Source organism: Phytophthora cinnamomi (assembly GCF_018691715.1).
Source record: "Phytophthora cinnamomi strain GKB4 chromosome Unknown Contig0, whole genome shotgun sequence".
Classification (NCBI taxonomy): domain Eukaryota; phylum Oomycota; class Peronosporomycetes; order Peronosporales; family Peronosporaceae; genus Phytophthora; species Phytophthora cinnamomi.
The window spans coordinates 3,538,361-3,551,621 of record NW_027150933.1 but is presented as its reverse complement, the minus strand read 5'-3'; the positions used below and the strand labels follow the sequence as shown (position 1 = coordinate 3,551,621).

At 52.2% G+C, this 13,261-nt stretch overlaps 2 protein-coding genes across 2 annotated transcripts; both read right to left on the bottom strand.

Annotated features, from left to right (window-relative positions):
- Positions 1–9,874: 9,874 nt before the first annotated feature.
- IUM83_02181 (Secreted RxLR effector peptide protein) lies at positions 9,875–10,456 on the bottom strand (the record flags this gene model as incomplete). Its single annotated transcript, XM_067926082.1, has 1 exon — positions 9,875–10,456. The coding sequence occupies one exon, from the start codon at positions 10,454–10,456 to the stop codon at positions 9,875–9,877; it is 582 nt and encodes a 193-aa protein (XP_067801003.1).
- Positions 10,457–10,913: 457 nt separating this feature from the next.
- Positions 10,914–12,956, bottom strand: IUM83_02180 (cellulose binding domain-containing protein; the record flags this gene model as incomplete). Its single annotated transcript, XM_067926081.1, has 3 exons — positions 10,914–11,637; positions 11,720–11,848; positions 12,280–12,956. 3 exons carry the CDS (start codon positions 12,954–12,956, stop codon positions 10,914–10,916), a joined length of 1,530 nt encoding a protein of 509 aa, XP_067801004.1.
- Between the last annotated feature and the right edge of the window lie 305 nt (positions 12,957–13,261).

Below are 13,261 nucleotides of genomic sequence, written 5' to 3'. Positions count from 1 at the left end.
GTAGCCAGGAACCAGAGTCACCTGGCCGGAAATCGGTTGAGGGCCAGTCTTGATCACTCGAGTTGGGGTTGGAGTAGGAGTGGGAGACGTTGCCGGCGTGGGTGTCGGAGTTTGCGTCGACGCTGGTGCCAAGGTTGGTGTAGCAGTGGTAGCAGTTGGGGTAGTCGCAGTGGCGACACTTTTACTGCCTGCGTTGGCGAGACTGGATGAGGTGGAGGTGGCGGTGACAGAATTGGTGTGACTCGACACACTGCCGCTGCCTAAACTGGAGAGGCTGACAGTCGCGGCGCTAGTATCCTTCACGGTACTGCCGCTGCCTGCTGTTTCAGCTCGCACCAAGTTCCCGAAAGACGATGCGACAGCCAGCACTGCAAACCCGAGGATGTAGCTGCACTTGACCATGGTTGGAGGGGGGAGGCTTGTTGTTGAAGGCTTGTTGGGTGGAGGCGAATTCGAAAGTGATAAATGTGAAGGTGAGGTACTCACTACGTTTTTAGAACACATTCACGGCTCAGCCACGCAGGTTCCTTGATTTAGACCTTGTCCACAGTTTCTGGTGAACGGTGTGATGCTATATATGATGCATCACTGCCTTGTTCCCGTATTTTTCCTCTCGGTCTAAGCAATTCCGATCGGGAACACAGGTCATTGAAGAGAGGTTGGGAGGAACGTTTTGCATTGTTGTGGCGTGCACCTCACTTTTGTTGAAAGTTTGGAATGCTTGAAACGTGTTATCAAAAGACAGTTCAAGGAGGCGTGTTGTTCAACTACAGCATATCTATCATACTTCGAAGTAATAGTTCTCCTAGGGCTATAATGGCTTTGGATTTTGAACTGAGTTACTGCTATTCGTAAGACGACTTATAATGATAGTGAGGTGCTTGCACTACGTCAAATTGAACACCTACGTACTTACAACGACCCCTCACTGCCTTCGTCGCTCTCACTATCGTTGAGCTCCTCCAAGAGACGGTCATCGTCAGTACTCGCGCTTTCTTCATGCTCGCCACTGCCGCTGTCACTACTCTCCACCTCACCCAGGAAGCGCTCACCGTCGACACTGCCACCGTCCGCGCTCTCGCTGCCCTCGTCACTAGCGCTTCCTTTCACATCGACTTCGGCCAGGAAGCGCTCGTCATCGACACTCGCACTGCCCTCGTCTGAGTCGGCACTCTCGCTACCCTTGACTTCCTCGAGAAAGCGGTCACCGTCGATACTTGCACTGCCCTCGTCCGAGTCGGCGCTTTCGCTACCCTCGACCTCGACGAGGAACCGCTCGCCGTCGACACTTTCGCTACCCTCGTCCGAGTCGGCACTGGCGCTGTCTTCGACCTCGACGAGGAAACGCTTGCCGTCGAGGCTCTCACTGCCCTCGCCGTCGGCGTCACTGTCGGCGCTTTCACTCCCCTCGACCTCGAACAGGAAGCGGTCACCCGCACCGCTGTCGCTAGTGTCCGTGCTGGCATCGAAGCTGCCCAGGAGACTGTCGTCGTCGAAGGTGCGGAGACTGGCGGCGTTGGCACCGTCGAAGGTGGCGAATGCCAGAGCGACGACGGCGGCAAAGCTGAAGATGGTGTTCAACTTGGTCATGATTGTTGATGCTGGTTTGGTTGAGTGGGTTTGTTTGTGGTTGGCAAATTAAGTTGTGAGTGGGGTGGTAAGTTGACTTTGTTTCACAGCGATTGGATTGGAGACAGGGTATTCCGACCTTGTGCGGTGCACAGTTTCAGTGTACGAGGTGTTCAGCCTTCGCATTTGGTGCGATGGCACACAATGAATTGGAATCCTGTATAACGAGTGCTGATGAAACTTCGCATCACGAGAAGAGGAGCCAGAGTCCTCGACAACTCGAAAATCGGAGGGGGGGGATTCATGGCACTTCGGGATTCAAGACCACTCAGAGCCTGCCGCCCCATTATAGGTCGGCACAGACATCGCATGAGTCCTGGAATAGGTATCATCACTACCATCGAAAATAGCGCTCAACCCGTGGTCAGCTCAATGTCTGTTACTATCGCTGGACCAAAACCACACCTACCAAAAAGTCAAGTAGCCATGATACTGCACCACCAGGGGTAAATAAACCATCTACTTCATACTAGGTGGCTCCATTGAGCGAGTTACTTCGGGAACCATAACTCTGCTACAAACCTACAAATCGGGGACAAGCTCGGTATCACCTTATTCCGCTTTCGTCTACATGTACATGTTCAACGGCTCATTACACATGATATGCCGGTTGTGTGACCAATCTGAAGCGAAACGTTGTTAGCTCTTTCGCATGACAAGCTTGTCGACTAAGCACGGCTATATATACCAGATATCCGGCACCACGCAGAAGTGCTCATGGATCCATAGCAGAGTTCCACCTCGATCACTTTCAATTTTCTCACGGACCGGAACCACCACCGACCGACCTCCTCGACACTCGCGACTCCAACCACCCCCACAAGCACCAACAATCATGACCAAGTTGAACACCATCTTCAGCTTTGCCGCCGTCGTCGCTCTGGCACTCGCCACCTTCGACGGTGCCAACGCCGCCAGTCTCCGCACCTTCGACGACGACAGTCTCCTGGGCAGCTTCGATGCCAGCACGGACACTAGCGACAGCGGTGCGGGTGACCGCTTCCTGTTCGAGGTCGAGGGGAGTGAAAGCGCCGACAGTGACGCCGACGGCGAGGGCAGTGAGAGCCTCGACGGCAAGCGTTTCCTCGTCGAGGTCGAAGACAGCGCCAGTGCCGACTCGGACGAGGGTAGCGAAAGTGTCGACGGCGAGCGGTTCCTCGTCGAGGTCGAGGGTAGCGAAAGCGCCGACTCGGACGAGGGCAGTGCAAGTATCGACGGTGACCGCTTTCTCGAGGAAGTCAAGGGTAGCGAGAGTGCCGACTCAGACGAGGGCAGTGCGAGTGTCGATGACGAGCGCTTCCTGGCCGAAGTCGATGTGAAAGGAAGCGCTAGTGACGAGGGCAGCGAGAGCGCGGACGGTGGCAGTGTCGACGGTGAGCGCTTCCTGGGTGAGGTGGAGAGTAGTGACAGCGGCAGCGGCGAGCATGAAGAAAGCGCGAGTACTGACGATGACCGTTTCTTGGAGGAGCTCAACGATAGCGAGAGCGACGAAGGCAGTGAGAGCGGTAGCGCATAATATTTATCGGCACAGTCTCCAGCTGACTAGGATCCATTTGTGATACATTCATTTACGGTACGCAAATTCAAACAGTTTCAAAGCGGTCGTTCTGGATGCGTCCTTCCTAAAGAAACGGTGTTGTGAACGCACTATTTTGGTGGGGTTGGGTTTGTGTCTAGTAGATGTAGGGGTTTTATAGCTGGGTTATGTGGGGGCTGCTCGCGTGGATTGGTTTTTGATGGTGTCGAGTTTCCCCGTGGGAACAAACCGTGACCCGATCACCTTCGAGCTTGCATACTGGTTTTCTTGCCTCATAAATTTACAGTTTGTGTATTTCTCTCGAAGAACGGTGCCAAAACCTGTACATATAAGCGCATGAAACGACGACTAGAGTCCCTTTGAGAGTAAGTAAATCAGCGCTGTCGGCGATAGGTAAATGGCCGAACACGATAGCTTCGAGCCCCTTCGAGAGTGTATTTTCAATACAAATTGACGCTTGGCCGGGATGGCACAAAATCTTGTTGCTTTCGTCTAGCCTTGAATCAAGAGGGATTGTGTGGTGGGGTCGTTTCATTCCAGAGCTAGCGCCGGGCAGGCAGTGCCGGCAACCCGCCACTACTGCTTTTATAATCAATGAAGCCGTGCTTCGCCCGGAACAGCTCTGAATTTTAATTTGCGGACCGCACTGCATGCAACAAAGATATATTCTTTCTGTAGTACTGCTATCGTCTCTTCTTTAATAACAGGAAATAGATAGTTTAGTTGTTGCTTCCACTGCCCTACTGCCCTGATCGGATCTAGTACAGTAGTAGAGAACTGCATTGCAATACTAAATGGGAAGTTCGCCTTCACTTTTTATCAGTCACACTCCGAGAGAGCTCTGCTTGAAACTGACACTGTATTACTAGACAAGACTGGACACGCAGATGAGTCTACTACACAAGGAACTATGTCAATAATGCGGACATGTTAGCTCGCGCGGACCGTTCGATGAACCAAAATTGTCCGGGTTATTCGAGAAGACGGAAGAAAAGGAGATATGTGTCGGAAGCTGTATAAAAACAGAAGAGTGGCTGTGACAAGCCTAACTTCAACATTCTCCAACTGCATGTTGCTCGAGAAAGAAAAATCCGACGGATGTCGCTTGCGTAGACAGATAGATCATTTGTCACAGGTATTATCGTAGCTTAGAGGCTATGCAAAAGAGTAGGTATTGTATTTTAATCTAAAATTATTGGGTCAACATAGCAGCATAATATGTACAACAAACAGGCTAATCAAAATAACAGGCCTTAAACACGTGCATTTCTTCAACACAGCTCATATTCAACAGGATACCGCGGTAGCTATCAAATATACGTCCCCCAGTTGGTTCTTGACCTAGGTCGACATATCCAAGCTGGCAGTTCTCGCCTGTGGACTCTGGATAAAATCCAGAGAATATAATATATTCGCAGCATTTTATCCTATTATGTAGTAGTTCATATAATGACATACAGAACCAATAACCAATCCGAATCGGAAGTGGGCTCAATCCTTGATAACGTTTGTATTTGCGTACCGTAAATGAATGTATCACAAATGGATCCTAGTCAGCTGGAGACTGTGCCGATAAATATTATGCGCTACCGCTCTCACTGCCTTCGTCGCTCTCGCTATCGTTGAGCTCCTCCAAGAAACGGTCATCGTCAGTACTCGCGCTTTCTTCATGCTCGCCACTGCCGCTGTCACTACTCTCCACCTCACCCAGGAAGCGCTCACCGTCGACACTGCCACCGTCCGCGCTCTCGCTGCCCTCGTCACTAGCGCTTCCTTTCACATCGACTTCGGCCAGGAAGCGCTCGTCATCGACACTCGCACTGCCCTCGTCTGAGTCGGCACTCTCGCTACCCTTGACTTCCTCGAGAAAGCGGTCACCGTCGATACTTGCACTGCCCTCGTCCGAGTCGGCGCTTTCGCTACCCTCGACCTCGACGAGGAACCGCTCGCCGTCGACACTTTCGCTACCCTCGTCCGAGTCAGCACTGGCGCTGTCTTCGACCTCGACGAGGAAACGCTTGCCGTCGAGGCTCTCACTGCCCTCGCCGTCGGCGTCACTGTCGGCGCTTTCACTCCCCTCGACCTCGAGCAGGAAGCGGTCACCCGCACCGCTGTCGCTAGTGTCCGTGCTGGCATCGAAGCTGCCCAGGAGACTGTCGTCGTCGAAGGTGCGGAGACTGGCGGCGTTGGCACCGTCGAAGGTGGCGAGTGCCAGAGCGACGACGGCGGCAAAGCTGAAGATGGTGTTCAACTTGGTCATGATTGTTGGTGCTTGTGGGGGTGGTTGGAGTCGCGAGTGTCGAGGAGGTCGGTCGGTGGTGGTTCCGGTCCGTGAGAAAATTGAAAGTGATCGAGGTGGAACTCTGCTATGGATCCATGAGCACTTCTGCGTGGTGCCGGATATCTGGTATATATAGCCGTGCTTAGTCGACAAGCTTGTCATGCGAAAGAGCTAACAACGTTTCGCTTCAGATTGGTCACACAACCGGCATATCATGTGTAATGAGCCGTTGAACATGTACATGTAGACGAAAGCGGAATAAGGTGATACCGAGCTTGTCCCCGATTTGTAGGTTTGTAGCAGAGTTATGGTTCCCGAAGTAACTCGCTCAATGGAGCCACCTAGTATGAAGTAGATGGTTTATTTACCCCTGGTGGTGCAGTATCATGGCTACTTGACTTTTTGGTAGGTGTGGTTTTGGTCCAGCGATAGTAACAGACATTGAGCTGACCACGGGTTGAGCGCTATTTTCGATGGTAGTGATGATACCTATTCCAGGACTCATGCGATGTCTGTGCCGACCTATAATGGGGCGGCAGGCTCTGAGTGGTCTTGAATCCCGAAGTGCCATGAATCCCCCCCCTCCGATTTTCGAGTTGTCGAGGACTCTGGCTCCTCTTCTCGTGATGCGAAGTTTCATCAGCACTCGTTATACAGGATTCCAATTCATTGTGTGCCATCGCACCAAATGCGAAGGCTGAACACCTCGTACACTGAAACTGTGCACCGCACAAGGTCGGAATACCCTGTCTCCAATCCAATCGCTGTGAAACAAAGTCAACTTACCACCCCACTCACAACTTAATTTGCCAACCACAAACAAACCCACTCAACCAAACCAGCATCAACAATCATGACCAAGTTGAACACCATCTTCAGCTTTGCCGCCGTCGTCGCTCTGGCATTCGCCACCTTCGACGGTGCCAACGCCGCCAGTCTCCGCACCTTCGACGACGACAGTCTCCTGGGCAGCTTCGATGCCAGCACGGACACTAGCGACAGCGGTGCGGGTGACCGCTTCCTGCTCGAGGTCGAGGGGAGTGAAAGCGCCGACAGTGACGCCGACGGCGAGGGCAGTGAGAGCCTCGACGGCAAGCGTTTCCTCGTCGAGGTCGAAGACAGCGCCAGTGCCGACTCGGACGAGGGTAGCGAAAGTGTCGACGGCGAGCGGTTCCTCGTCGAGGTCGAGGGTAGCGAAAGCGCCGACTCGGACGAGGGCAGTGCAAGTATCGACGGTGACCGCTTTCTCGAGGAAGTCAAGGGTAGCGAGAGTGCCGACTCAGACGAGGGCAGTGCGAGTGTCGATGACGAGCGCTTCCTGGCCGAAGTCGATGTGAAAGGAAGCGCTAGTGACGAGGGCAGCGAGAGCACGGACGGTGGCAGTGTCGACGGTGAGCGCTTCCTGGGTGAGGTGGAGAGTAGTGACAGCGGCAGTGGCGAGCATGAAGAAAGCGCGAGTACTGACGATGACCGTTTCTTGGAGGAGCTCAACGATAGCGAGAGCGACGAAGGCAGTGAGAGCGGTAGCGCATAATATTTATCGGCACAGTCTCCAGCTGACTAGGATCCATTTGTGATACATTCATTTACGGTACGCAAATACAAACGTTATCAAGGATTGAGCCCACTTCCGATTCGGATTGGTTATTGGTTCTGTATGTCATTATATGAACTACTACATAATAGGATAAAATGCTGCGAATATATTATATTCTCTGGATTTTATCCAGAGTCCAGGCGAGAACTGCCAGCTTGGATATGTCGACCTAGGTCAAGAACCAACTGGGGGACGTATATTTGATAGCTACCGCGGTATCCTGTTGAATATGAGCTGTGTTGAAGAAATGCACGTGTTTAAGGCCTGTTATTTTGATTAGCCTGTTTGTTGTACATATTATGCTGCTATGTTGACCCAATAATTTTAGATTAAAATACAATACCTACTCTTTTGCATAGCCTCTAAGCAACGATAATACCTGTGGCAAATGATTTATCTGTCTACAAAGCGACATCCGTCGGATCTCTCCCTTCTTGAGCAACATGCAGTTGGAGAATGTTGAAGTTAGGCTTGTCACAGCCACTCTTCTGTTTTTATACAGCTTCCGACACATATCTCCTTTTCTTCCGTCTTCTCGAATAACCCGGACAATTTTGGTTCATCGAACGGTCCGCGCGAGCTAACATGTCCGCATTATTGACATAGTTCCTTGTGTAGTAGACTCATCTGCGTGTCCAGTCTTGTCTAGTAATACAGTGTCAGTTTCAAGCAGAGCTCTCTCGGAGTGTGACTGATAAAAAGTGAAGGCGAACTTCCCATTTAGTATTGCAATGCAGTTCTCTACTACTGTACTAGATCCGATCAGGGCAGTAGGGCAGTGGAAGCAACAACTAAACTATCTATTTCCTGTTATTAAAGAAGAGACGATAGCAGTACTACAGAAAGAATATATCTTTGTTGCATGCAGTGCGGTCCGCAAATTAAAATTCAGAGCTGTTCCGGGCGAAGCACGGCTTCATTGATTATAAAAGCAGTAGTGGCGGGTTGCCGGCACTGCCTGCCCGGCGCTAGCTCTGGAATGAAACGACCCCACCACACAATCCCTCTTGATTCAAGGCTAGACGAAAGCAACAAGATTTTGTGCCATCCCGGCCAAGCGTCAATTTGTATTGAAAATACACTCTCGAAGGGGCTCGAAGCTATCGTGTTCGGCCATTTACCTATCGCCGACAGCGCTGATTTACTTACTCTCAAAGGGACTCTAGTCGTCGTTTCATGCGCTTATATGTACAGGTTTTGGCACCGTTCTTCGAGAGAAATACACAAACTGTAAATTTATGAGGCAAGAAAACCAGTATGCAAGCTCGAAGGTGATCGGGTCACGGTTTGTTCCCACGGGGAAACTCGACACCATCAAAAACCAATCCACGCGAGCAGCCCCCACATAACCCAGCTATAAAACCCCTACATCTACTAGACACAAACCCAACACCACCAAAATAGTGCGTTCACAACACCGTTTCTTTAGGAAGGACGCATCCAGAACGACCGCTTTGAAACTGTTTGAATTTGCGTACCGTAAATGAATGTATCACAAATGGATCCTAGTCAGCTGGAGACTGTGCCGATAAATATTATGCGCTACCGCTCTCACTGCCTTCGTCGCTCTCGCTATCGTTGAGCTCCTCCAAGAAACGGTCATCGTCAGTACTCGCGCTTTCTTCATGCTCGCCGCTGCCGCTGTTACTACTCTCCACCTCACCCAGGAAGCGCTCACCGTCGACACTGCCACCGTCCGTGCTCTCGCTGCCCTCGTCACTAGCGCTTCCTTTCACATCGACTTCGGCCAGGAAGCGCTCGTCATCGACACTCGCACTGCCCTCGTCTGAGTCGGCACTCTCGCTACCCTTGACTTCCTCGAGAAAGCGGTCACCGTCGATACTTGCACTGCCCTCGTCCGAGTCGGCGCTTTCGCTACCCTCGACCTCGACGAGGAACCGCTTGCCGTCGACACTTTCGCTACCCTCGTCCGAGTCGGCACTGGCGCTGTCTTCGACCTCGACGAGGAAACGCTTGCCGTCGAGGCTCTCACTGCCCTCGCCGTCGGCGTCACTGTCGGCGCTTTCACTCCCCTCGACCTCGAGCAGGAAGCGGTCACCCGCACCGCTGTCGCTAGTGTCCGTGCTGGCATCGAAGCTGCCCAGGAGACTGTCGTCGTCGAAGGTGCGGAGACTGGCGGCGTTGGCACCGTCGAAGGTGGCGAATGCCAGAGCGACGACGGCGGCAAAGCTGAAGATGGTGTTCAACTTGGTCATGATTGTTGGTGCTTGTGGGGGTGGTTGGAGTCGCGAGTGTCGAGGAGGTCGGTCGGTGGTGGTTCCGGTCCGTGAGAAAATTGAAAGTGATCAAGCTGGAGCTCTTCGTGGAGATGTTTTGGAAGCAGGGCTGGCGGAATCACAAAGCAGGCTCTGCTCGAATTATTCATGGTGGGGACGTTGAGAACGAGATTTGGGATGTTGTAGCTGAGATCGTGTCTAATGTAGGCTGGTGCTTGTGGTGGAGAAGAAGTCGTGGCTGCAGTGGTGATCACCAAGAATCTGTTCACGAATAGAGTTGCGATTGAAGCAAAACTGTAGTGCTTTGTGTCAGGGATCGATGAATAAGGTGATCAGGTTTGGAAAGTCTCGAAACTGTGGTGCGTTCCCACGCTAGCCTCAGCATCGATATAAGCTTCATTATTTTCATTATTTTGAGAACCCAAGCGACTGGGCCCACCCACGATGCGTTCGTTGCATTGGCCACCTTTTATCACTCTCACTCGCATGTGCATCAAATCTACGGTAAAACCGTAAAACAATCTAGGTATAACGGCACACCAAACGATACCACAGGAATAAATAGCAATCAAGGGAAAATATGATATTTAGCTTTACTTCCACCAGGATAAATTTGAGGTGTCAAAGTTTCCGCTGTCATCAGTTGGTGCAGGCTTCACGGTACCCGGTTGATACGGCGAGCCCACGTCGTCGTCACCATCATCTTCACTGTCATCCGAGTCCTTGGTATTTGACGTGGAGTTGTCAGTGATGTCCTCGCTTGAGCTCTGTCCGTCTACAAGGGTGGACCCATCCACACTGGACTCCACTTCAACTAGCAGGCGGTCGCCAGAGCCATCCTCACTTGAGTCGATCGACTCCGCAGAGCCTGAAGACGAGTCTTCTGCCAGAAAGCGGCCCCCAGATCCGTTGTCCGATGTATCCTCACTGCTGTCCTGATCCACCAAGGAGCTTGACCCGTCGACGCTTGCGTCGAGGTCTTCCAAGAATCGCTCTCCAGCATCACTATCACTCGTGTCGGATTGTGCGAGGGAGAAGTCGGTCGATCCACTGTCACTGGCTTCTACCGTTGTCAAGAAACGACTTGGCTCATTCTGGCGGAGGTTAGCCGCCTTCACACTGTGAAAGCCAACGGCTAAAGCGGTGAGAGTGACGATAACGCTTAACTTGACCATGATAGTTCCGGGGAAAGCGGTGAGATGGAAGGGAGCGTTTGCTGAATACGAAGTAAATGCGTGAATGACAGGTTGTGCGCCGAACTCTTCTCTTGTTGTTCACTGAGCTATTTTCTACGAGCGTACTCACTCGCAGATCCACAATCTCAGTTGTTACAGATTTGAGATATGGGAATGCTCCACCGAAAAATATCAAACATGCGGGCGAGTGTTTTTAGCAAGTGCTTGTGTGTGGCTTGCTCCAGAATGATCGAATATTCTCGATCCCAAGCGCAGTTGCTTGCTCGGATCTCACGTGCACGCACCTCAATCGTCGTGCCATCCTCAGCCTGTCTGGATCAAAATTGAACGCTAACCAATTAAGACGGTTCGCAGAAAATTTCTGAATTCAAAATACAGTATTTACAGGTTCTTGTCTTGCAGTCACTTTGAGGAAGCTATGCAGGACTCTAGGCGCTCAGACAATCTCGCTGATCTTTTTTCCTCGCGGGCTTGTAGCGGATGCTGCTGTTGGCGAAGACGAGTGTTCTTTCGAAGCTGTTGACATGAGCAGTCTCGCTCCCTCTTCTTCATCGTTATTGTTCGCCTCCTCACCCAACTCGCCCTCCGATTCGTCATCTGCCTTTTGCAGTGCAAGCTCCAGCTTCTCCATCTCAGTCAGCGCCGGTGCCTTTCGCCACCATTTCGCCGTAATAAATGGCAGCGCCTCCTCCATCGCTACATACAAGAAGTAATTCAGTGGAGGGGTCGATCCGAACGGCCAAAACCAAAGCCCACGCCGCATCCCGTCCCAAAGTTGGTGACTGGACCACGCCACCACAATGAAGCACACCCGGTAGCGTCTCTTCCTTGCTTGGATTTTCCTCGAACACCGATTGACCAGCAAGGCCACCGCAACGATGAAAGTGACTGCATGGCCGAACGGCCGTCCGTTTAGATGCGTAGCTCCAGCCAGACTCACGGCTCCTGCAGCGATGAAATGGTCGAGGTCTAACAGCGACGCGGTGGCGCCGTTTAAAAAGCACTTTTTTAGCATCCCGAGACCGGAAAATGTCGAATACCCGGGCGCGGAATACTTCTCGGTCTGCAGCAGGAAAATGGCCCAGCAGCAGAACGCCACACTGCCGTGGGCTGCAGAGTCTACGAGGTGGCGGAGTAGCTTGTAATCCAGCATATAAACGCTACCATTAGAAAAAAGTGGTTAGATTTCTGCTTTTTTGTTGTTGTGGAGCCATGTAATAAGCGAGGCGAGAGACGACGTACTGCTGGAAGAGGAAGTAGTCGCTGGCGAGGCAGATGAGCAGCAGAAGCACCATGAACACGCGCTGTACCAGCGTCAAGCGGCGCTGGCGGGCGCGCTCCTCCTCGTCGTCGAGCATTGCAGCGACTCGACTAGAAAAAAGCAAAAACAAACTTTATGTAATTGTATTAAAAAAAAACGCGTTTTGGATCAGTTTTTTTTGTTGCTAAAGCTGCGGGTCGTTGAACAGAGCGAGTTTAGACACACCTCACCTGGAGTTCGTAGCCAGCAAGGGTAGACGGCGAGCGATTTCTTGCTCTTGGCTACTGTAGAGGCTCAGTGTCTTGATGTCATAGGCACGCGACCATCTTATTAAGTGGTTCATGAGCTTCCATCTTGAAATGCGACTCGTGGTCACACATCCAGCATTATAATGCGCACGCGGCTTTCGTTTATGAGAGAGCTTCCAAATGCATTTTAGTTTTTAAGGACTAGTGTTTGTTATACTTGGCAAACGATCAAGAGCAAGGTAGGAGCGGACAACTATGAGAATTCTTGCTCTTTCGGGACACACTGCGCGTACCAGGCGTTAAAGTACTTGCACACGGAGCCGTTGGCGCACTTGGTCGAGCCTCTGTAATCCGCGCCACCGCACTGTTCCCACAACTTGATGCCTGTTAGGTCGGGCAGCGGCTGGCATTGGTAGTACCAGGGGTTGACGATTTCGCACGTGTAGCCTTCCTCGCAAGCCTGTCTGGGCGTCTCGTCGTCGGGCAATGGGTCGTCCTTGGAGTAGTCGAAGTCGAAGCCCTTGCCGCCGCACTGCTCCCATGCTGGCACCACGCCAACCTCGTCGGACGTCTTATCTTCGAGCAGAAGCTCGTCGTCGTCGATGTGCAGTTTGGAGAGATGGCTTCGCTTCTTAGTCGTGGCCGACGTTGCTGTTCCTCTTGGAAGGCATTGGGCGTACCACGGGTCGGCCGGCACGCAGATGTAGCCTGGCTCGCACACGTCGCTGCCGACGTAGCCGATGCCACCACACTGACCGTACTTTGGAACCGCAACCTCCTCCGTAGCCTGCCCCTCGTAAGATCCACTCCCAGACCAAGAAGAGCTGTCATCGTCGACCGAATCGCCAACGTCGACATCAGAGCTGACTTCGTTGTCGAGTCTGCGGACGTACGAAGCGCTGACATTGTCCGTAGCAGTCATAGCGACGGCAGTGGCGGCAAAGACGGCAATTGCGCTCACTTTGACCATGTTGAACGGGTTGGATGCGACGTGAAGGTAGCTTGGTGTGAAGAAAGCTTCAAAAGTGAGCTGAGCCCCGCGATCTCCGCTGGGCGGAGGGGCGTTGGGATAACGCAAGGGGTTTCGACAATCTCTGCAAAGTGTACAATCGCAGCTCGGAATGGTCTCAACACCTTCGGCAACTGAAGTGCCGGCGTTTCAGGCCACCGCAAGCATTGACATCGGTGGATCAATCCCAGACGAGAAGTAGGTGGTCCTAACGGGCAAAACTTACACCCTCAACTAATACTACTACTAGTATATCTCCGGACGCT